General features: G+C 41.8%; 1 protein-coding gene across 3 annotated transcripts in view; it reads left to right on the forward strand.

Moving 5' to 3' along the window:
* The window catches only part of ABCD2 (ATP binding cassette subfamily D member 2), a 49168-nt gene that overhangs the window by 12138 nt on the left and 13448 nt on the right, over positions 1 to 23582 (forward strand). The window contains exons 5-7 of one of the 3 annotated variants that reach the window (XM_080577502.1): positions 681 to 775; positions 2136 to 2281; positions 4768 to 6239. In XM_080577502.1, the coding sequence (XP_080433628.1) occupies positions 681 to 775; positions 2136 to 2281; positions 4768 to 4777 (251 nt within the window). In that variant the 3' untranslated portion in view covers positions 4778 to 6239. Of the gene's footprint in view, positions 1 to 680; positions 898 to 2135; positions 2282 to 4767; positions 6240 to 21798; positions 21945 to 23582 lie in introns of those variants that run through there. The other 2 variants (XM_080577501.1, XR_013945510.1) reach the window with 2 other exon arrangements.

Here is a 23582-nt window from a genome sequence, read left to right on the forward strand (position 1 = left end):
TAATTATTCCCAGAAGAGTTTGTTTCCAAGTCCATGTGTTATATACATCCAAATGTCTGATGGGCATTGTATATTTACATTTGCCACTAACCCAGATAGTAAATATAGCTATTGGAGTGAAATAATATTATAGAGGTTTCCACAAATACTTCTCAGAGACTTTTACACTGTCTGTGGCTTCAAAAAGAGATAGAAGCGAGCCATTAAATATTTTATCCTTTGCTCTTGTTTCTGGGGGAGGCTGAACTGGGCTTACAGTTTCAGAGCGGGTAGCAAAAGGAGATTCCATTTTCCAGTGAAATCTCCAACAGAAGGTGGACTAGACTGCCTGTGTCCAAGGCTATCCTTGAACTTTCTTACTGATTGATAACGACCACCTATTTAAAACAAAATAAAACAAATACAGGTAGGATGTGAATAAATGTCTCTTTGTAGTGCATAATATATTTCTAATGCATATTGTGCATTATATTTATAATGAAATTTTGGATCCTTTACACACTTTTGGCTAATACTGACTGTGTCTTTCTGACCACCTAAGATACATTACCCAGATTTTTTATTCAAGTTGAAACTCACCAATTTATACTTCTCAGCTGTGCACAAAGGCTGCAAGATACTGCTTAATGGGAGGTTTCCAAAAAATTAAACGTTGGTGTTTTCTTTTTTTTTTTTTCTAGGAAAAGTTATTGATGTTGAACATGGAATTATTTGTGAAAATGTTCCAATTATTACTCCGAATGGCGATGTGGTGGTTTCCAGACTAAACTTCAAAGTAAGATGATATGCAAGAATCTTCTGATTGTTGCCATCCCATTAACATAAACAACACAGAATTCATGTACCTTATGTTAAGTACTTGGAGGAGCATATGGATAAAAGGGGAAGTCCAGAAAGGTAGGCATAGTAGCTCGACAGAGGCAGACATGTGTAGTTTATCCTGCTCAAAGAAAGAGAAGAGAGGATTTCTGGTGCTGTTTCCATCTGAAAAAGGAGACCTGGGATTTTCAAGGACATATATGACAGTCTGCATCCGTTTTACTTAATCTCGGTGAAATTGGGATGCTTTACTCACATGGGCTCCTTTTAAGGTCTGAGTTCACAGCAACAGTGAAAAAACTTAGTATATAGTTAGCTTTAGCTGATGATCACAAAGAGCAGTGCTAATAGTTGACAGTATAGTTCACAAGCCTTTACTCGGTAAAAGTGGAGTCTTTACTCAGTAAAAACTTGGATTGTTTTTAAAAAGCTTTTACAGATACCACTCAGTACATGCTTGCGATTTTAATTGTTGACCTTTACTGAATTACTCCCATGCATATCCTGATGTACCAGTGCAGATGTTACTATTTTTAAAAATAGTTGAAATTACCGGAACACTAACTTGAATAATTCCAGCAGGTCCTTTAATTTAGCTAAAGCAAAGTGTTCTTCTTGTCACCTCTATGCAGTACAGGCATTAGCAACTAGAAGGACAGGGTCCTACTTACAGCAAGGCTTCCTATGGCTCCAGTGTAGGAATTTCAGATTTGTAAAATTACAACTTTACAGTCAAGGAAACAGTTTTATTTATTTGTCTCAGCAGACAAAACCAACAAAAATTATAATGTAATAGTCAGTATATTTATATAAAACATTGACATTGTAATTATGCATATATATGTACTCCTATGTACACATGTTAATATTTAAATGAATAAAACCAAGTGTATTGCACCCAAAATAACACTGGTAATTAAGTAGGAAAGGACAACATGAAGTAATTTTTCCAAATCATTTGATCTGGCTCACATAGCTTAAATTATTATTACTGATGGGCATAGTACTGCTCTGTATGCCATCAATAACTTTGGGCCTGATCCGCATTAGAATAATTGATTCTGACTGCGATGTATTGATCTTTTGATATAATTAGCATACCGTATAGAAACACTCGGACATTATAGAAGTTATTTTCATTATTATACCTAATTCCACTGTTTCCAGAATGTTTGCATAAAAAAATGTGCAGGTGATTAATGAAAAGGGTTGATAATTTGATATAAATGCTTGCATACCTCCCTCTAGGGTTCTTAGAGCACCTTGTGTCATATCTACTGCACAGTAACATATTTTCATTTTCGTTATTATTGTAGGTCGAGGAGGGCATGAATCTTTTAATCACTGGTCCTAATGGCTGTGGAAAGAGTTCGCTTTTCAGAATTCTAAGCGGTTTGTGGCCTGTGTATGAAGGAGTTCTCTACAAACCCCCTCCGCAGCACATGTTTTATATACCACAAAGGTATGTGTTTTGCTCAAGGCGATACCTTTTCTGGTTACATGCATTTTGACCCTGCTTCTCTTATTTTCCATCTGTGATATCTAGAGCCCAGTTACAAGGTGGTGAGCACCACCTCAGCTGTACTGAGAGAGCTAAAAGAAGAGATTGCTTTTTGTTGGTTATTCAAATCTTTAGTCATTGACAAGGGGTAGCTCAAATGTGATGGACACTACGCTTCCCTGATGGCTAAAGAGTCCTTTATGATTGGGATCAAGGGAACTGACTAGAATCTGAAACAAATTTGAAATAGACTTAATAGGTCGTAATTCTGATTTCATTTTAAAACCAAAGATTAAACCAAGTGAGAGTGTTTTGGTTCCCATATTTTGAATTGTTCAAAATAATGGTAAAAACTTCAGCTCTTCAGCTTTTACACTGCAAGACAAGAATCCAATCTGATATTAACAGCAAATTGCCTTTTTCATAATGTGGGTTCATTTCAGTAAAGGGAAACAGCTTTTTTATGCTTTGTTTGTGCTCTGACGTGCTGTTGGACTCTCAGAACATAATTTAATGCAGTTGATCTTGAATATCTCCTCAGAGACTTCTAACTAGGTTGTTTTGTGAAAGCAAAATCAAACACTGAGAATCTTTGATTGCTTTCTGTAGTTCATTTCTTCCCATGGGCAAAAGAAGTATTCATGGCACAGTTTGTAGTCTTGTTTAAAAAGTACAAGTTATTAAGCTGAATGGAAAACATTAACTGATGAATAGATTTTCCTTGCTGCAGTTGAAGGTAACGCAGACAATTTATCTATAACTTTTTCAAATTTATGTATAATTTACTGTCAGCCCCTGTCATAAAAGTTCTACACAGAGAAAATTTTGAAATCGTAGTACATCACATAATGTTCTAGACTCTCCTGGAAAGCATTACGTTATTTGAGTGCTACTGCCTAGAAAAGAAATTTGATTTGCAAGTTAGACAACAAAAGTAAATGATACGTATATTTTTACCTACCTACACACAGTCTTCCTAGCAGAAAATCAAGAGGACTTGATTATGAAATAGAGACATGGAGTTGGAAGGTGAAGTATGTGAGGTTCCTACTTCAGTACCATTATTTTATGGCTCCCCTCATGTTAGCTCTAAAGCCGTAGATTTCTACATCTGTGTCTTCAAGAAGTACAGCCTTTCATTAACACCTTTGCAAGAACCACAACATTCTGGGTTTATGGCAAGTCGTTAAGTGTTTTGCAGTTTAATTCTTATTTTTTGTCTCAGGTTTATACCTGCACAGATGTCTCCTCCTTTGAGTTACAGTGGTGTATGTAAATCATGGTTAACAAGCAGTAAAATGTGTGTAGAAAGATACTGCATGGCATATTTCATCATATGTTTGTCTGAGAAAGTTACTTGCATGTTTTAAGTTGATAATTACTGGGTATCTGCCATTCTGAGCTTGCAGTTATAAGGGAGATATAAATAAGATGGTATATAAAACTAACAGGTTAATTAAGCACATTAGTGTCTATAAGGTGCTTACAAAACAGGACTGCTTATTTTTATTCTCTTCAATTAATAGTTATAAGGCATTTGGGACATGATCTTTTTTATTCTGTTACCTTCAAAATGCATAGTGTGAAGCAGCTCTATGTAATAATTAGCAGTAATTTTTAGACAATAGAATGTTTGTGGAAAACAGTATTTTTCCTTAATATGATGTAGATTCTGAAAACAAAAGTATCAATATATTATTAAGTAAAACTAGTTTTGGAGAGACTCTGCCTTAGTTACTTAGTAAGTCCTTATTCAGTTTTTCTTTTTTTGTTCTATTTCAGTTCATCAAGCTCTGAACTTCGTACAGAGTGCTTATTTTTCATATTGTCTTTCCTATCCCCAAATCTCAAAGACTTTATCTTACAACATCTGTATGGGATCAGGGAAAGAGTTATAATCCCAGTTTTATTCCTGACTGACGAATGCATGCAGAAATCAAATTCCATATTATTGATTGAAGCGTCTGGTAATGTTAGGTGATCAGTTTGAAATGTACAGGGCTTTTATTTTTGAGATTATTCAACACTTCTGTAACACATTTTTTATTAAGATCTGATAGTTCCAGCTGGATTTGTGAATGCTCAGCTTTTCTAGAAGTCTGGTCCTATGTTTGTCGCACACGCTAAAAAAAAAAGATTGCAGGTAGTGACCAATTGTGGACATTTTGGTTTAAGTGACCTGGCCAGCTTCTACTCTGTAGTCAAATCAGAAATAAAGAGATGGGAAGGGCAACGTTCACTAGCATCACCATTGTGGGACAGACTGAACACTGACTTGTCAGTTTCCGAGCAGCTTGAGGGCTTCATTCAGGTAAGGTAGTTGGAGCAACATGCTCTATTAAGTTTTTCAGAGCAGTATTTCAGAATTCCTGTTGAGTGAGATGTTCCTAAAATCATTATTTTTCATAGGTGGAACGGAAACTATTCTGAAGGTTTTTTTGTTGCAGGAAATCTTGAATTTCAACCACTTCTGTTCCCTGTGTGATCCTAGCCCTTTCCCAGAGCAACATCTGAGGCCTCCAGCCCTTCCCACTGATGTCCCCTTTACTCTCGGAGAATCAGTAGACTCTGACGGTGTTTGGGCAGATTTGTCATGGTGCTGGTTGAGGGGATTGAATCCCATCTGCTGGGTTTTGGTTTCCATAAACGTGGTTCATTCTTAGCTGTTTCCTCTAACTTTGGGGCGCTGGAGGAATTGGCTCCAGCACACCTGTTCATTTCCGACCTCTAAGTCAGAAACCAAGATTCAGCCAGCATCTGTGCAGCCCTCCGTGACTGAAGCCGTGTAGATACCGGCATATCACCCCAACAGTGGACCCTGAAGGTGTCAAGCCAATGCAGTCCATCCTAATACCATCCTCCAGGAGAAAGGGTGCAGTGTGGAGGTCCTGCTGCTGCTGGGCAGTCTCTGGGATACCTGAGTGCCGTTGCCATGCCTTGGCTCTGCATGAGCTCTGCACTCCTGGAAGATTTCTTCAGGACTATTCCCTTCTCAGAGGGCAACAGTGAGTGACAGAGAGGGCTCTTTTGACAAGAGCGCTCCATGTTGTGGCTGAATATTTTGAAGCCTCGTTTCATGGAGAGTTCAGCTGTCAAGGTGTGGGTTCAGTAGGCTCAGAAGCACGGCCCATCACTTTTAAGCGCCTTGTATTTCGAAAGGGACTGTGAGACTTAGTCTTGGAGGGATTTGTGGGTCAGTGTGACTGAGTGCAACGAAGGGGTTGGCAGAGGACAGCCATCAGATTTGTTAGGATGACTGCGAGGATTCTGAGCTGCTTCTTTTTGCTCAATGTATTTGCTTGCTGGGCTTTGAGAGCCTTAGATGAATATCTGATGAAAGGTCCGAGCAGCTAAGGAAGAAGGGCAGAGTCTGGATCCACCCTCTTTCCACACAGGTGGAGTTTGTTGAAACATCTGGGAGTTATGGACCCGGATTGTGCTCAAGGTCAGAGGGAGGGAAGGAGTACCATTCCTCAAGGTGGTGCACAAGTCTGAAACAGCTGCTGGAGACCACTGCACAAAGCAGAGACACCAAGAATGACTTGAAGGAGATTCAGTTTTAAACTGAGTTTTCTACATTTCAGGAGCAGATGTGGATTGCTTTATGTGGTCCTGGCAATTTTTGCTGCCTTTATTCCACTTCAAAGTGTTTTTTAACAGCTCATTTATTTGTGGCCTAAATAAATTACACATTTAGTTTTTTTTTTTTAATTTTTTTTGTCTGTCCCTGGCTCTAAAATACATGTAGAATTTCTCCAGTGGTTACTAAATCATTCTGAAGTCTTGAAATTAAAGCAGCTTATTATGGAAGTTCACACTGGTGCAGCCATTTTGCTTATTAACCCTGTACAAATTGCTGCTTGGTCAAAACTTTCTGTTTGCTTGTTTAGAAATAATTCTAAAACTGCAGACTGAAAAAGATGGTGCCCTGCCTCCATTTCATCATCTATATATTGCAGTGTTACTTTAGAGAAAATTTGGGCTCCAGATTAAGAGGATTTGGGAGGTGGTAAGACGGTATCACCCGGTGAGGTATCGTCTACCTCACACTTTAATTTGATGGGTAAATGAAACTGGGCCATAGCAAAAGGCTTTCAGGTTGATGGATGTCTATTAGAGCAGTGAATTAGGACAACATGTATAATTGTGTACGTGTCTCTGTTGCAAGGGCGTGGGAGATGGCTCTCCGTGAATCAATATCGTTACAGCCAAGCCTGGTAAGAGCTTCTTCCAGTGTGCCTGTGGCTGAATGTAATTCTGTATCAGCCTTCTTGGCCTCTTCAAGTCGTATGCACTAACCTCATCTGCACATGGGGATTGGTGAAGAATACAATGACTGCTAAGTAACAAAATACTCCCCAGTAAATAGGAGCTCACTGAAAAGATTGTTTTTTCATTTCTGCTCGAAACATCACAGTGTTTGTAGTATTGCAAAAATGCGTGGGAAACCATGTCTTTGCTGAGCTCAAAGGCTACACACGAAAGTATGATTTATTAAAGAGCGAATTATCTCATTGTATACTCCAAATTTTATCACCAGTGCCAACACTTTGTAGTTAGCTTTACTTAGCATTATGTAGGCTTTAAAACAGAGCTCTAAGAGTCCCTATTTTTTTATCTCTTTAGAGTGCTTAGCATCATTATTCTGCTTCTTTTGATTTTACCTCTCTGAAGTCATAATAGATGTTTTTTTTTCCCCTTACACAGGGCCAAGGCCTGTAGAATTTGGCCTTTATCAGTCACAATTCTGATGGATATTGATGGGACAAACTGCCCTTTTGGGGAGCAGGGAGAGAGAAGCCCAAGGATTTATGTGAGCATGACTCTGCCACTGTCTGTGGTGTGCCTTTAGAAGAGGAGGGGGGCAAAAGGGAGGGAGACTTTCTGTCTTCCCTTTAAGCAGTCCAGTATCATACTGGTGACAAACGCAGCTTATTCTCAGGAACGGATTAATGTTATGGTATGATGAGAATGATTTGTCACAGTCACCGAATGGTTGAGGTTGGACGGGACCCCTGGAGGCCCTCTGGCCCAACCCTTCTCCTCAGGCAGAGACACCCAGAGCACTTTGCACAGGATCACATCCAGGTGGGCTTTGAGTATCTCCAGAGAAGGAGGTTTTGCAGCCTCTTTGGGCAACCTGTGTTCAGTCACCCCATGGTAAAGAAGCTTTTCCTCATAGTCAGCTGGAACTTCTTGTTTCAGTTTGTGCCCGTTGTCTCCTGTACTATCAGGTGGCACCTGTGAAGAGACTGTAGCCCCATCCTCCTGAGATCCTCCCTTAAGATAAGATCCCCTCTCATTTCTTTATTCTCTCAGCCTTTCCTCATAAGAAGGATGCTCCAGTCCCCTGATCATTACATCTTAATTTATCACATCTCATTAGAACCTCAGTGGTTCACAGAGCATATACTCTTACCTCTTCTTCTACTTTGCTGTTCCTCCTTTGCAAAGTAAAATTCATTTGAGATAATCCCCTCGTTGTGTTACTCTCTTAATTAACTGGTCCAGAAGGTAGTAGGGCAGAGAAGAGGAATGCTTGGGGGTGCTCTAGTTGGTAAGGAATCACGATTCAAATCAGAATTCAGAAGCATTGTTTTAAATAACATATTTTTTCATAGCACATCAGCAGTATATCTGAAGGCGGTCTGATTTCTCCAGGCTGTGCCCTATTCCTTCTCTACCTTAAACATGGGACGACAGGAATTAGCGTGCTATAGCATACAGTTCCTCTTAACATACTTCTGCTCTTCTTGCTCTCTAACTAAAAGTCTCAGCTTCCTCAGTTGTAAGGAAACACAGATTCTGCATGTGTTGGTTCTCGTTTTGTTAGTTCTCCTTTTGATATAAACGCCAGCAGAATTTTACACCTACATACTTGCAGGTTACCTTGACAACGCCACAGGAATATTCAGTGTCTCTCCACTGCGAAGCTGCAGTGAAGCTGTAATCACCATTGGAATATTGATATAAATTATTCATTGTTTTCTGCTGTATGTGTCTTATTTGCATTGAGGAATGTATCATGCAGTCCCTGTTGGTTCCCTAACCTTTTACCCTGACTCCCCAGTCTTCTCAGCACATGCCTAAAACATCCATCAGTATTTTTCTCTGTCTTTGTTGAGGATTGATTCACTGATTTGTATTCATAGAACAAAGTAGTTCTTAATCCACTGTGCTCCATTCTCCATGCCCGCTTTCACTGGTTTCTCCCTCCATCTTATTTCTACTGTAATTTGCGTTTTTTTTTGAGAGTTGTGTTTCTCCAGCAGCAGGCATAGCTTCCCTCTAATTCCATGTGGCGTTCTGATAGAAAACACAACCCTGATCACTTTCTCAGCAGTCACCACAACAGGGACATTGTAGCACGAAAGAACATGGTTCATGGCACCAAAGGACATGGTTTAGTGATGGGACTCAGTAGGTCAGGTCAATGGTTGGACTTGGTGATCCTGAAGGTCTTTCCCAACCTCAGTGATCTATGATTCTATGATGACTCTCTGCTTCTAGTTCTGTGTTCTTTCTGCTGCTCATTCTAGTAGAGCTCTAATACTGCTTTCCTTCAATACCAAGCTTGTCAGATGCTAAAACAGAGGCAACCAAAGATGTACTAGTGTCAGATGTTGTTTGTTCTATATCACTTATGATTTATATACCTGTATCTTGCTGTCTTCTTGCTAGGGCAGTATGGGATGTAACGGACTAAATGTTTCTGTGCCCCTCCTAAGCTGCTTGTTTTTGCATATGTCTGCTCTATTTCTGATGTTTTATCATGCAATCCTCCGCAAGTCTTTTCCTGTCTGGTGTTTTTCCTTCTCTATTCTAAAAATATCCTCAACTACTAAACAAAACTGCATCAGCTACTAAGATACATTTTCTCTCCTCAGCTCTGTTGAGTAATCCAAATGTCTGAGGTAATTTGCCTCAAGTAGTCCAAGCATATTCATCACATGGGTGAGACCAAACGAGTATTTCAGTTCTGAGTGACATAAATAAAAAAGTGATAAATTAAGAGTAATTTTTACATTGTAATTTGCAAGGTTTCACGTGCTTATAATGTAATTCTAGAGTTATCTTAAGCATGGAGGTAGTTAGTAGAGGCCACTGCCATTAGAATGTGATTGTTTTCTAGACAATTGTTGACTACCTAAACAATGTCATCTTGCAAAATTGCTGTGCTCACTTCCAGGTGCCCTATATTACATATGAAAGTATATGCATATGTAGTGTATGTGTGTAGTTCTGCATTAGACTATTTTCTCGTTAGTGTGTGGGCTGTTGATAAGAGAAGTCCAAGTGAAGGGCTGCACTAATATGCCTGTGCAAGTCCTGTTGCCTCAACTCGTTTAGATAAGCTCAGACATCTCAATGCTAAGTTTTATATTTTACACGTCCTGATGTCTCTTGTCAGCTCACACAGCTGTGTCTTTATGATCCCTTCGGTGGAGGTCAGTCGGAGTTACGCTGTACTCTGACTGTACGTGCCAACACCACACTAGCAATTTTCATTGCCTGTCAGCATTTTGGTGATGTTGTACCACCACGTTGACTTGCTGCTTCAGTACTTTGCCATCATTTCAAATCATGCTGTATAGATATCTGCTCCTTTGCATACTTCATCTCTGTGATACTTATTGTTATCAAGTTCATGGCACTGCTTTTAAATATGTGTATTTCCAAAGTTCACCACTTATCTGACAGATGCGAAAAATGCCTGTGATAGATGGTGTTAACATAAAACTAATGATAATATACCTCAGTTATGCGTGATAATTTTGATGCAGGTTTATTCTGAGGAATTAGCTACCACTTTGTTTTTCTCTTTTTTCTTTTTTTTTAAGATGAAGCAAGTGAAGGCAGGTTAACAAACTATTCTGCTCTTCATTAGAATGAGTGGCCTGGCATCTGTGAGGACCCTTTGACTGTCCCCTCAGCCAGGGCAAAGCTTCTCCTACTTCATCTGGCTGTGACTCAGGTAGAAATGCTTGTGCTTCTCCGTGCTGGTTGGAGGGAGTCCTTGCTTACCTCATGTAGAACAGAAAAGTTCTTGCCTTGCTGCCTGGAGGTTAGCTGAAGCTTTGCCTGGCAGGATCACTAGGAGACCTCTCTGTTTCCACTGAAGGCTCACTCACAGCTGTAAAGCTTGAAGGTTTTTAGTTTGCTCTATTCTGACTGACTGCAGGGATATCAGTAATGACAGTACCTCTTCATAGCACATTGTGAACAAGACTCACCTATGCTAATAGTCAGAGGTGGAAAATGGCTTTAGGGATTAACTGCTACTCCCTCTCAAGCCACAAGCCACGCAAGGTGCCTTCCTTACTGGCCAGACACAGAGTTAGCTAATTAAAGCACAGCTTACGAGCCTTTTCTTTTATTAGGCAAAGAGTGGTAGAAATCCCAGACTGAAGGCTTTAGTCAGCTTGTTGCATTGGGGTTTACAGTTTAGATTTAAAATGTGTTTGCATAAATCCAACATCTGGCTTAGAGGCCACAGCTAAACTGATGTTTGTGAAGGACTTCAACATGCTCTGGGGTTTTGCTGCCTCAGTCCCTTCAGACGGGGGCGTTGTCTGGGGCAAGCTGTGCCTCTGGGAGGTTCCAAAAGGACTGAACGTGGGTGAGGAATCAAGATGTGTTGATCTGTACTAAACTTCTATTCCATATGGGGACCAGCCCATTTCCTGGTGGGCAGTTGTCTGCAGCACGGAAGCCAGCACCACACTTTGTACAAATGAAGGCAGGTTTGAATCAGGAGGGAAGTCCAGACTTGTTTTTTTACAGAAATTTCAGTATCACCTCTTATCTACTGGCGGTCTTTTCAGTTGAAGCGGGTTCTATTACTGCCACCTTTTGTATAGTTGGACGCAGAGGCTTCCTTCTCCAGATGCGTGGAGGTGGCTCACACAATGCACAATGTGATCACTTGAATCTGAGTGCAAGCCAAGTTCCTTTTATTTGTGATCCATGAAAGAAATCAAACATTCAGTGGATTAAGATCCGTTCAGTAACTCATTGCGTTTCTCCTAAGTGACAAGTACACAAAGGTTTAATGTAAAGTGCTGTCAGCTGCAAGGCTGATTAAATACCATGACGTGTATGCAACCTAAAGGTGAAATCCATTCTTGTAGTCAGAGCAACATCCCTCCTATTTTGAGTCTTGCTTCAGTATTAACCACATAAATCTTATTTTGGCTCCTGCACAAGAGTGAGTGTCACTAATCTGCAGAACTTCCTCCATTTACATTCTTTTGAAGTGTCTTCCTCAATGTTACAGAACTAAATTTTTGTCTGTGTGTACAACTATTTGCAGGAATATTTCCAAAAGGATCTCTGGCAATCACCTGCTCTGTTTTTCAGAGTGTGTTTTGGACACCGTGTTCTTTCCAGCATGAGCTTGCAATACCTCCAGCCTCTACCTCCTTCTTTTGATAGGATTTGGAATATTCGAAGTTGACATCCAGCACCAGTAATTACATGTTGCTTGTAACACTTACCAGGCATCCATCTATCTGCTGGACTGTTTACAGGACTTCATTTAAAAGCTGGGAAAATGAGGTTTCAATTTTTTTTTTAAGAACATTGTCACGTTAAGCATGACAAACATTTTATAAATATGAAGTCACAAAACAGATTATAACTAAGTACGTGGCTGATATTTATAGGCTCTATCCAACAAAGCAACCTGTGCTAGGTTCATTTTGCTAGGATAAAAAGCTCACTTTCTTTTAAAATGTAGTTTTAACAGCACTTCCGTGGGAAAAGTCACTTACAGGTTACCTGAGCTCGCTGTGTAACATAGGAGTGGTAGGGATGAACTTGTATGCTAGGAAGTAATCTGGTGGTTGCATTTAAACTGACTAGTTCCTTCAGAGGAGTGCCATTACTGTGTCCAGCTTGGCCAGTTCCCTCCAGCTTAATGCCCTACATTGCAGCTGTTCAATAAGGGATCTTTGATAGATGAACAGAATGAAAAATGTTTAGTATTTCAATAGTATTTTACCTAGGAATATCACAAAGCATGCTTCCAATGCCTGATGCTATCAAATTATGAGAGGCGACTTGGCAGCATGCAACTGGGAAGCACGGGGCAAAATGATCTACCCAACCTTTCTTAATATAAAAAGCTTGGTACGAAAAGATGCTGACCTTTGGGGTGGGGGACAGCTGAAAGCCCTACTAACAACTGTATCCTCTCCACTAGGAAGAAGGCCTGTCCTCTCCTTGTTACTTTAGCACTCAATCAAAAACTCTCATTACAGAGTCCTGTGCTCTTAAGTGTCCGCATAGTTGACGTAGACAGCACCTCTCTCTTGAGGAGAAGGTGGCACTCCTTCCCATGCACTGTAGGCTCTGGCTTTTGCCTGGGCTTCACAACTTTGTCCCAGTTTCAGTGTGACCTGGACCTTCAGCCCTCTCCTGGCCTCTCTGTGATCTGCTCGTTCAGACACCGATCTTAGGGGTCTGGTCCTGTGTTTGCCTGCTTGCAGGCTGAGGATGTCACATTTTCATCCCTCCTCAGTTCACCATGGTGTCCGAGGTGAATATAAGTTTTATGCAGCGTGGTGATTCTGTTCTACATTCTCTTGGAAACAATGCGGACTTCACTAGGAACTACCCACTTGCCAGAGGGAAGAGCATGAGCTGTTTTTGTGTACAAGTGTTCAACCCCCCCACCCCAACAAGGTAAAACAAAGAGCAGTTAACTCGTACACCGAAGGTAGAACTTGTCTAAGTTCACTTAGGCAAAATTTAGACGTGCTTGTGTGAGCTTTATAATGACTGCCTCCAAAGGATGATTCACTATTGCAGCGCGCCACTGAAGGTGTTGGTTGTTGATCCCAGTATGAAAGGCATTCAAACTCTGTTAGGCATTAATTAAAATTCCTTTTATTGGAGATGAGAATGAATAAGTTGATAGCATAGATAATCACGGAAACACAGAATGGTTGAGGTTGGAATGGACCTCCTGAGGTCATCTCATCCGCACCCCTGCTCAAGCAGGGCCATCAGGTTGCCCAGGACCACGTCCAGCTGGCTTTTCAATATCTCTGAGGAGGAGACTCCACCACCTCTCTGGGCAACCTGTGTCAGTGTTTGGTCACCCACACAGCACAGAAGTGCTCCTGGTGTTCAGGCAGCACCTCCTGTGTTCAGTTTGTGCCCATGGCCTCATGTTCTGTCACTGGGCACCACTGAAAAGAGCCTGGCTCTGTCTTCTTTACACCTTCCCTTCAGGTATTTATGGATATTGATGACATGTGCAAGGCTTCTCTTCTCTAGGCTGACCAGTCCCCGCTCTCTCAGCTTTTCCCATACATGAGAAGCTCCGATTTCCTCATCATCTCAGTGACCACCATGTCCTTCTGGGTGCTTGGAGCCCAGAGTTCTGCAGCATCAAATGGACCTCTAGTCACATACGGCCCTGATCCCATCCCTGCTAAGGTTCGTTGGCATTAATGGTCTCTGGAGTTCTGATAGGGCTTTCTTAAAAGTAAGCAATTCCATTTATCATTTCTACTGTCAAGCAAAGGGAGGTTGGCATGATAACGTGCTGCTTTGCTTCAAGATAAAGACAAGGACATGCAGGTGGCGTAATTGCCGGTGCCAAGTAGGAGCTGCCTCCAGGCTCCTTTTTATGATTAGCCAGCAAAGTTTGTGCTGGGGCCAAGTGATAAGTGCAGTGCAGCACAGGCCTGAAGGCCAAGTTATATCTGCAGCACAGCCCAAGATGGTGCCCGCCCACGTCAGCTGTCACTAACTCCTCAAGGCACAACAGTCCTCTGGTTCAGTCTGCTGCATCTGCTTGTCTTAGGACAAGCTTCTGAGACACACAAGACCTGCTGGAGGTACCAGTTCATTATAGGGCTCCACTGACTACAGGGAGAGCCTAGGATGCCTAACTGAGACTTGGATGAGTAACTTTTAGGTGAGATGAGTCTTTTCTGCAAATAATGCTGAGCAGTCCTCAGAACACTGGATTTGCAGTTCTTTGTTCTCGAGGCTTTATATCATGGCCTCTTGGGAGGATGTAGCAGGTGGGTTTCCTTCTGCAGTTCAGATGTGTGCACTAGCCTAGCATAGATGGAAGCACATCTTCCCAGACAGGGAAGGCTTTTCCAGGCTTGTTCATCTGCCTGTAGTTTTGCATTAATTATGCCCTATCGATTTTAGTTTCTGCTAAACATTGCTACAGCTCCCATGTGGCTACTTAAGGTACCTATAAAATGCTACAAAGTGGCTATAATGGGTTTTGAACTTTCTGTATGTCCACATACATGGTGTGTCTCTGTGTTAATGTGCTGTCACTTTCTGCCCTGTGTAAAGCAAAAGTGTTGCACAGAGGATTAGAGAGCAAAGTCATGGGCAACTAAGGATTGTAGAAACCCAGAGCAAAAGCAGCCTCTCCTATTGCTGCCTCAGTGTCTACACTTGCTCTTCTCCCTGAAGTAAGGTGTCACTGGTGGTCCGCGAAACCCTGAATAGTCTGGGATCTTTGTAAAAGAGGGAAACTGCCTTGCTCGTTGTGCTACACTGCTGTGATAAAGGTCAGAAACATCCCTTAGGTAGGGTATGCCTGGTGGGACTGGCAGGCCAGGCTCTTGTCCAGAGCTTAATGTTCTTTCTTCAATTTATTGATCTTCCTGATCACGCATCCGGTTGATCCTTTTATCATCAGGACTGCCAAAGGTATGAAAAGACTAGGCCTGCTAAAATGGAGTGTTTAAGGAAAGGGGATTTTTTTCCTTCCTTTCTCAGGCTGGTTGATTTGATTCATTGCAGGAGGTATAATTATCTCAGACTGCATATCTGCTTGTATTTTGTACAAATTGTCAGGGCTTTGTTTTTAATTATACACATGTTCTTGTGTTCTGTCTGTTCTGACTATTAGAAGAAACAAACTGAACAGGAAGATAAATTCGTGAGTTGTTCACCATAAACTTTTATGTCATCTGATCAGTTCTAGTTATATTGTAAGTGATCTAAGGTGAATAAGTAAATCATCAGATGGGATGATACCTGAGCATGAATAATGCTTTAAGTTAGAGGCTTCCTTTATCTTTCTGTTTATTATTTTCTCCCAGATTATTTTCTTGAAGATGTATACGTGGCTTCTTATCAGAGAAAGCCACAAAGTGACTAGTGTGATTTTTTTGATCCTAATTGTGTTGAAAATTCAGTCTTTAATTCGGAGCACTTCATTTTCCATAAACTATGTTAATGGCTATAGGCTGGTTACATTCCACTCCGGTAACTGATCTATTTGAAATATTTAGAGGATGTTCACGTTAGTTCTGTGTGAGTGGAGAGGAAAGTTCAGTGCAGAGTATATTGCAGAGAGATCAATTATTTATGTCTTTGGAAGGGTTGCTGAAACTTTAGCTGGCCCTAAAATCCCTTAAACTAGACACAGTGCAATAAACTGAGGCTGTTCCTTTTTGAATATTTGGTAAATATTATATTATTTATTCTCTCTATATTAACTCTTTAGTGATACCACCTTCTGCGTGAGAGAAAGTAATGGATACAAGACAACTGTAAAACATTCATTTCTCAAAGTAGTAGTGGTGACGCTGTCATTGCCTCTTTGCTGCTTATTTCATTAATGTCATCAAAGAACCTGGATCACTTTCCTTAGTGGAACCTGGAATTTCTTGAGCATCACCACTGATCAAGCTTTGCTGCCCTTGAAAATGTGGAGTTTTTACTATTAACTTATACCAGGGGCATGGCAAGAGCTGGAGTTCTGCTAAGGTGATTCCAGCTGAGGTATTACAGCACCTAAAAATTAGGATCTTGGCACCAGAAGGGTGAAGGGAAGTTTTAAATACAGGTGGATTCCCTAGGCAGTCAGAGATTTAGGGCTTCAGGAGGATTATCCAGGAAACCTATGTGGTAGATGCAGAGAGCCACCTAGAGTTAAACCATAGGAATCTCTGAAGATGAACGTATGAACTCCTGCCTCTTAGGACATTTAGGTGCCGAGCTGAGAGCTAAACATTAAACCCCTTTATCTATAACGAGCCTTCTCCTGAGAGCAGGCACCTAAATAAGGTTAGAACCCCCTTTAATATGCTTTTACAGTGCTACTGAAGGAGTAGGACAGTTACTGCATTTTATATTAAAGAGCACTGAACACAAAAGGAACAACATAGATGATGTTTCTCATGGGGATTGGTACTAAAGTCTCCCTCTTTCCAGTTGTGGCCTCTGACCATTATAGTATATAATTAGGCTCTTTCCAATAATTTTATCTTTGGACACATGATTGCTGCCTCTTAGAAACAATCTCCTTGCTTCATTGGGAAGATGAGAAGGTGCCCTCTCTTTGACTCCTCTTTAGCCTGGATGCTAGCCTAGAAAAATGGGAAAATGATTCCCTGCAAACTAAAGTGAGAACTTAGCCTGAACCCAGTTCTTGGAAGAGGTTTGTTGACTGTTAGCTTGATATACACCCCCTCATTTTGCATCTCTAGTAGCCACTGTGGTTTGTGTTGGACTTAAAACTGTTTCTTTCACTGTCCCTGCTGTAGTGGACCTTCTGGGGATTTAGAGCTCATTTGGACATATCCGTAGATGTGTACTGTGCCCTTACACTTTCTGTGTCGAAGTGTGCCCTTACACTTTTCTGTGTCGAAGATCCTTCAGTGCAAACACAGGCTCACTGTGATCTTTCAGGTTTCCTAGGAAGACGTCTCCATGGCTGGAGCTTGGGCTTCAGTGTAATCTTCTTGAATAGGAATGCCTACATTTGGAATACGTTTTACTTTAGATGTCAAAGCTGTCATTCTGCACTCTGAAACCATCCCAATCTGCTTGGAAAATCCAAGCTGAAATGGAGAATCTCAGGAGTAGTGTTTCCCTTTCTCTCTCTTCCTTGGGTATGTTAAGGAGGGACCTTGTCACACAGAGACACAAACTTAAAAGGTAGGTCAGCCAAGAATTTATAGTTGTATTACACATTGTTTTCTAGAGGATAAAGCTTTTGTAACATAACTTTGCCCATCTGTGAGAATAACAGTGCAGTAATAACTGCAAACATACTTGGCAAAAATGGCAAGTTAGGTCTTGATTCAGTGGCATGGAGATGGGTTCCAGAATCACAAGCCTCATGTTTTTAGACTTCACCTTCCATGGAGAAAATGTTAATCACAGTCTATGCCAAGGAAGATAAGATCATCAGACTGTACCTGGAAGCAGTTCCTTGGGCACTTACATTGGACTAATCCCTTAACTTCTAACGCCAGCCACTTAATTGAGATGTATTTTCAGTCCCTTATTTGTTTCAGGGTGCTTATAACTAAGTCTCTGACGCATTCAGATTGCTTTATAGACTTTCAAAGTGTATATTGATTAGTTACTATAATTCTTTAAAGTATTATAGATGTCAGAACAGGTTAGCAGTTTTGTCAGTACAGTTTAGATTGTGTAGAAGACCACAATACGTTTGAATACATTCAGGAAGTATTTGTAAATGTTTCATGTGGATACGGCTTGTTCTGATTTTGGAAAAAAAATTGGCATCAAAGCAAGACATCTTCCTTAACTTGATACCCAAAAGAGTGAAGCTGCCTGCTCTTCCAAGCCATCAATGAATTAATAGATAATAGTACTGCCTGTTTACAACATGCAGTGTTAATCTACCCTTCCTTTGAATTGGTGTTGCTTAACATCTCCTACATGTTAGTCCTCTGTTTGGAAAGACAGGTGCCTGCTGTGTACTCCAATCTGTTTCATTCCACCTCCCCATCCTCCCTATGAGATTTCTCTAGTATTTTGCCAGTGTCATACACAATGTCAGGTGTTAAGAGGGGGGCACTGGGGAATCGTCCCCACCACAGGCTTCAGATTGTAGTATGTGTTGGTATTATCTTTCTCTCAAGCCTGTGCTCCAAGGGAGAATTCCTAAACCTTGGGAATGAGAGCTCGTTACTAGGAATTGAAGTGCACCAAACTGGTACTTTTGATGCAATAAAACCATCAAACTGGCTGAAGAAGGTCCGTTTGTAGGATCTAGAATTGCATCTTCCAATAAATACCTTGAAATTCCAGAAAACCAGGAAAAAAATCAGTACATTTTCTCAGCTTTCTGAACTTTTGACACCAAAGTTCTAAAAAAGAATTACTGGGCTTAAATCCTCTCTCAAAACCAGTTCTCTTGTCAGAGAGCAAAGAAAGATAGCAATTGCAGAGCTGTTACTGTCAAAGACATGACCCCACACAGCACAGAAGTTCCTTTTGGAGTCTAAAGAATGCTTTCTTTGAGATGGATACCCAGACACTGTCTGAAAGGGAAGACTCCATAAGAAATCAATTATGAACAATGATTAAACTGGAGGAGAACTTCAGGACAAAAAGACTGGTTTTGTTGTTTGAACTGCTAAAAATTTAATGAAAACATTATTTTAACAAGAAGCTTACCAGCAAAGACAAGACTTCACTCCTTCTGTATCCAGTTTCTTGTACTTCATGCTACCTAACGTGTAGCTATCAAACACATGTAAACTCAATTATAAGAACATCTGACTTTTAACAGGCTTTAGCGTGTTTGTCTTTGTGGCATCCATGGGTAGGTAAGGAGGTTATTGTCTTCAAGTTACGGGTAGGGAAATCAGGTTTGGTATGAGATGAACCTCATCTGAGTAGACCCTCAGAAGTTAGTTACCTAAACTAGTTGTCTGGGCACTGCCTCCCCTCTGAGGGAGAAAGACAACCCCAGGATGAAATTCATCCCCACTCTAAAATAAATGGGATAAATCAACCACAGAGCTGCCTCTCTTTGTTGTCAAGAGTTGGAGCCCTGAACTAGATGCCAAGCAAGGTGAAGTGTGCCCTCAGGGATGTGAGTGGCTCCCTCTGAGATGGGGGAAGCAGAACTTGCTCTCCCACTTCCAGGGACAGACCCGTAGCCACAAACCATTTTTCCTCTCTCAGTTAGTAATTGATGGATTTCGCTATTCCACTGCAGGCTGGGCTTTTCTTTCGGTTTTACAGACTAGGTGGGGAGAAGTGATCTTGGTAGTACTGGTGCGTTTAGATGGGAGGCCACAAGGAAAATCCAGTTGTACCAGGAAGCGGTGCTGGTGACTCAAGAAACAGCATGGGAGCAAGCGTCCTAGTGTGGTGCTTCTGAGCGCTGCCTTCCTGCTTGTGCTGTAGGTTAAATCTCAGCTGCTAGTCATTACAGGATCATACTTCGCCAGGGTAAGGTGTTAATCCCCAGACAAATTATATGACAGGTAACTCTGTCCTCCTTGCTCTCACCTGCAGCTTCATGTAAATTACAAAACCTTTTGTACATCCTTCATCTAAACTTTTCTGAGCCAAGGTGGAGTTGCTGTCTTCTGTCCCAGAGACGGCAGCAGTCTGGAGCAAATGAAGTGATTTCTACATATGCATATTTCTACATACAATAATGATTCTGTAATTCTGTGCAATAAGTAAAGACTTTTTTTTTGTTTCTGAGAACACTGTGGAAAAGTATTGTATCGTTACTTCATGAAATTACATAATGTTTATAGTTAAGGTCTTGCAATGGCTCCATTAATAGGAATGGTTCACTGTTCTTGGTGTTGGTGTTCGTACAGCAGCCCAATAAGCACGAAGCAGAACAGACAGAGCAAAGAGGAGCACCAGAGCTTGTATCTGACTTGTGGTTCTGGTTTTGCTCCATCCTGCCCGCAGCAGGGACATGACCAGATGTTTGTGAGCAGTTCAGATTCCCTGCTCTTCCCACCATCAGCCAGCTGGTGGTGGAAGCAGCATGACTACAGGTGGGTACAGGCTGTGTCTGCAGCACAAACAACTATCTCCGTTCTCTGTGGCAAGAGCAAGCTGCCTGAAAGACTCCTCATTGCTGGCCCAGTCTCCTCCTCTGTGTCGTCATGCCCTGGCACCACAGCTTTAGTAAGACGAGTGGTATTTTGGCAGATGTACCTAGAGGGAATTAGTTTAACTCCTGGTACCAAAAGCAGGATGGGGTCTTAAGCCTGACTGTTCTTCAGCTCTGACCTTCCCCTCTTAACTCAAAATCCTACAGATCATTCCTTGGAAGCTGGGCTGTTTCTAGCTTTCAAAACAGGACGTCCTTCACAAGAAATCCTTGGAACGCACCAGGAAAAGAGATGGTCGGATACCTGTGTCTCAGACTCTTTATGTGCTCTGGCTAACCACTATACAAGCTAGTTCCTATCTGCACATGGAGCTCAGGTGACTTCCCAGGACTGTGGACATATGAGCCCTTTCCTTCAGGGCTGACGGAGCAGCCTGTGCAGCTCATTGCAGAGCGGTCTTCCTCCAGTCCACTGGGCCATGACTTCCAGCCCGCTGCTTTTCAGTGCTCTGGTGGCTGATAAAAGCTGCAAGGGCAATCCTCTGCTGCGCCACCTCATCTTGCTGCCAGGGCCAGCAATCCTTGGTCTGATTGCTAAAATGATCCATCAGAGTACATAAACCAACGTTTTGTCAGGAGGCATTAGAGTTCCCTAGGCTAGCCCAAATTTTGGCCTAAAGTATCTCAGCTGCTTCAGTAAAACCAGCTCTGGGACTTCTAGTAAGTTCGTAAGAAGTCTGTCTCACTGCACTGACATGGTTGATACATGGTGACATGGTCCAACATGGTGCCACAGTCACTGACCATGTTTGTGACTGGATGGGGCGGTTCAAAACGGGAATTACCAACATGGGGCCTTTACATTTTGTGCTAACAGGCCTGGCCTTTGCAGACTGAAGCTGGATTTGGATCACTTGAAGTAGATGGGGCTATCTTCACACTTACTGTTGGCATTTGTGTATTTCTTTTCCTCGCTAATTAGGAAATAACTAAAACTAAAAAAAAAATGCTGTGTCAGAGGTCCTGCATGTGCTTTGTTGGCCTGGGAGCGAGGCTCACCAAGTGGTGTCATACATGGGTGGGAGGCAGCTGGTGTCTGAGGGTCCCTTTGCTATCCTAACCTGGATGGCCCGGTATCATCTAAATTGCTGTAAAACTGTTCTTCAGTATGACTTTGTTTAGAGACTAGAATTTTTAGGGCCTGGGCTGTGCACAGCCCATGACAATGCGCAAACTGCTCATGGCCCAGGGACTGGGCTGTGACTGAGGGCTCTGGCTCCGAAGTGGAGACAGCTTATCTTAGTAAGGCAGATGAAATTACCAGGTCAGGGAATGTGGAGGTTCAGAAGAAGCTTCTGATTGCAAGTAGAAACCTTCAAAAAGGGCTCTGAGGTAGATGTTTATTCTGTCATTTTGTTTTCGTGGTAATAATACCCATGTTGCTATGTTGTAATCAGCTGTTATGTAAACACAAAGTTGTCCCTAAGGTAAGTTTAGAAAAACATTCACCCACGATGTACTCACAGATAAATCCAATTTTAGCAACACGGTGCTTAAAGCATTATACTGTGCTCATAGATTGTCAGCAAGATGCACTCACCTGGAGCCAGCTCTGGCTCACCAGTTTCTCTGTGTTGTTTCGCAGGCCCTACATGTCCATTGGAACGCTACGTGATCAGGTCATCTATCCAGACTCCGTGGAAGACATGCATGCAAAAGGCTACCAGGATCAGGATCTGGAGTGTATCCTGCAAATGGTTCATCTGTACCACATAGTTCAAAGAGAAGGAGGTAAATTGCTTATTTTGGTAAAAAGCTTCACAAAATCCATTATTTGGGTGTGTGTATTAGTGAGACTGATTTCTACTTATTGAACAAGCAAAACTGGATCCAGACCTGTGGTTGTGAGAGCTGCACAACTTCATGTTGCTGCTAATGCTAATGGAGGGAGAAGAGCTAAATTGCTCCTCTCCTCTGCAGCAAATCCATGCCCAGCTGAATGTTCTTGTTCAGTTATAACGTCCAGTCTTTTCATGGTATTATGAGATCCCCCTTCATATTTCTAGGAAATGTGTCCTAAAACCTTGTAATGTCACTGACTACACCAACTGCACAGCATGTGAATGAAAGGAGAGTCAGGTCTGCTTTCACCTTCCCGTTTTGTATGATCAGAACTATGTGCCATGGGAAGAAGTGTCTAATACCACACCACCAGTGTGAACAAGTTAAAAATAACCAAATGACACTGACTGACAGTAGAGCTTTACCATCTACCACTTGCCATTTAAGTTGCCAATGTGTTCCCAGTGTCGTTTGTCCAAAGAGGAGACAGTGTAAATACACTGGTACAGTAAAAGTTGAAATGCTGAAGGCTTCTGCTGTATCTAGGGAGCTGAAGCATTTCATGGCTTTTCTTTCCCCCAGCACAGCATTAATTTTCTTTCTGTTGTTCCCACCAGAAGCCACTAATCACTAATCTCTAGTTTGAATCCCCCCTTCCCCATCATTACACTTCTAAAACAAACGTAGGACAAAGTTGGTACCATTTAGAGGGAAGAAGGAGAATCTCCAAACCCCTCCAGGGAGGTGGCACTGGGAGTGCTGGATGAACCCTGCCAGTGATGTACTCTGCCAATTGTCAGTGCTCCTTTTTGAGAGAGTCATTTGGGTGCATTGCCTTGTAACAGGTGTGCTTGGAGTCTCTCAGGATCATTGTGACAACTGAGTAGTGCCTCAGCCACTAAGAGTCCCAAGGCAATGTCTAAATTCCCATTCCTGCGTGGCAGCCTCCTGTTCTGTTCAAAAGGCAGAAGGTGTATTGCATTTTAGAGTGGGGAGTAGTAATCATTTACAGCAGCAGTTGTATAACTACAGATATTTCTCCACCTCACAGCCCTGTTGGTAGACTCTTATCTTTTCGTGGGTTAATGCTTCTTAGTTAAGAATGTAATAATGACTGTTGACCCTCAAGATACAATAGAACATAAAAATCTGTCATCATGCTAATTCATGTTATTATTCGAGTCTGATACTATGACACAAGGATTGAGAAAAGGGGCAGGGAACTAAACGCAGTGATTGGAATAATTGCAGAGAAGGCCTGTACTTGCTACACTGACATTAGAGCTATTACTGTTAGTATCCCTGAGTCAGTTACTTCTCTACGTGGAGTGTGCAGATTGCAGAAGAATGAGCAGATGTGTTGGAATGGGGAGCTGGAAGAGGAGAAGCAGTTCAGTTCTAAGTGGCAGGAAGCCGCTGCGGAGTGTGCATTCATAGCCTGGTGGTACTTGTAGGCATACTGAACAGCACGTGACCCTCAGCAGCCAAAACCACATCCCCAGTGGTCTCTGAACGCACATCGCTGTGGTTTATAACTCTGCAGGTGGAGCATGTAAGCGATGATGGGGCAGTTACTGCGCTCCACCT

This window comes from Anser brachyrhynchus, assembly GCF_964034855.1.
Source record: "Anser brachyrhynchus genome assembly, chromosome: 1".
NCBI lineage: Eukaryota > Metazoa > Chordata > Aves > Anseriformes > Anatidae > Anser > Anser brachyrhynchus.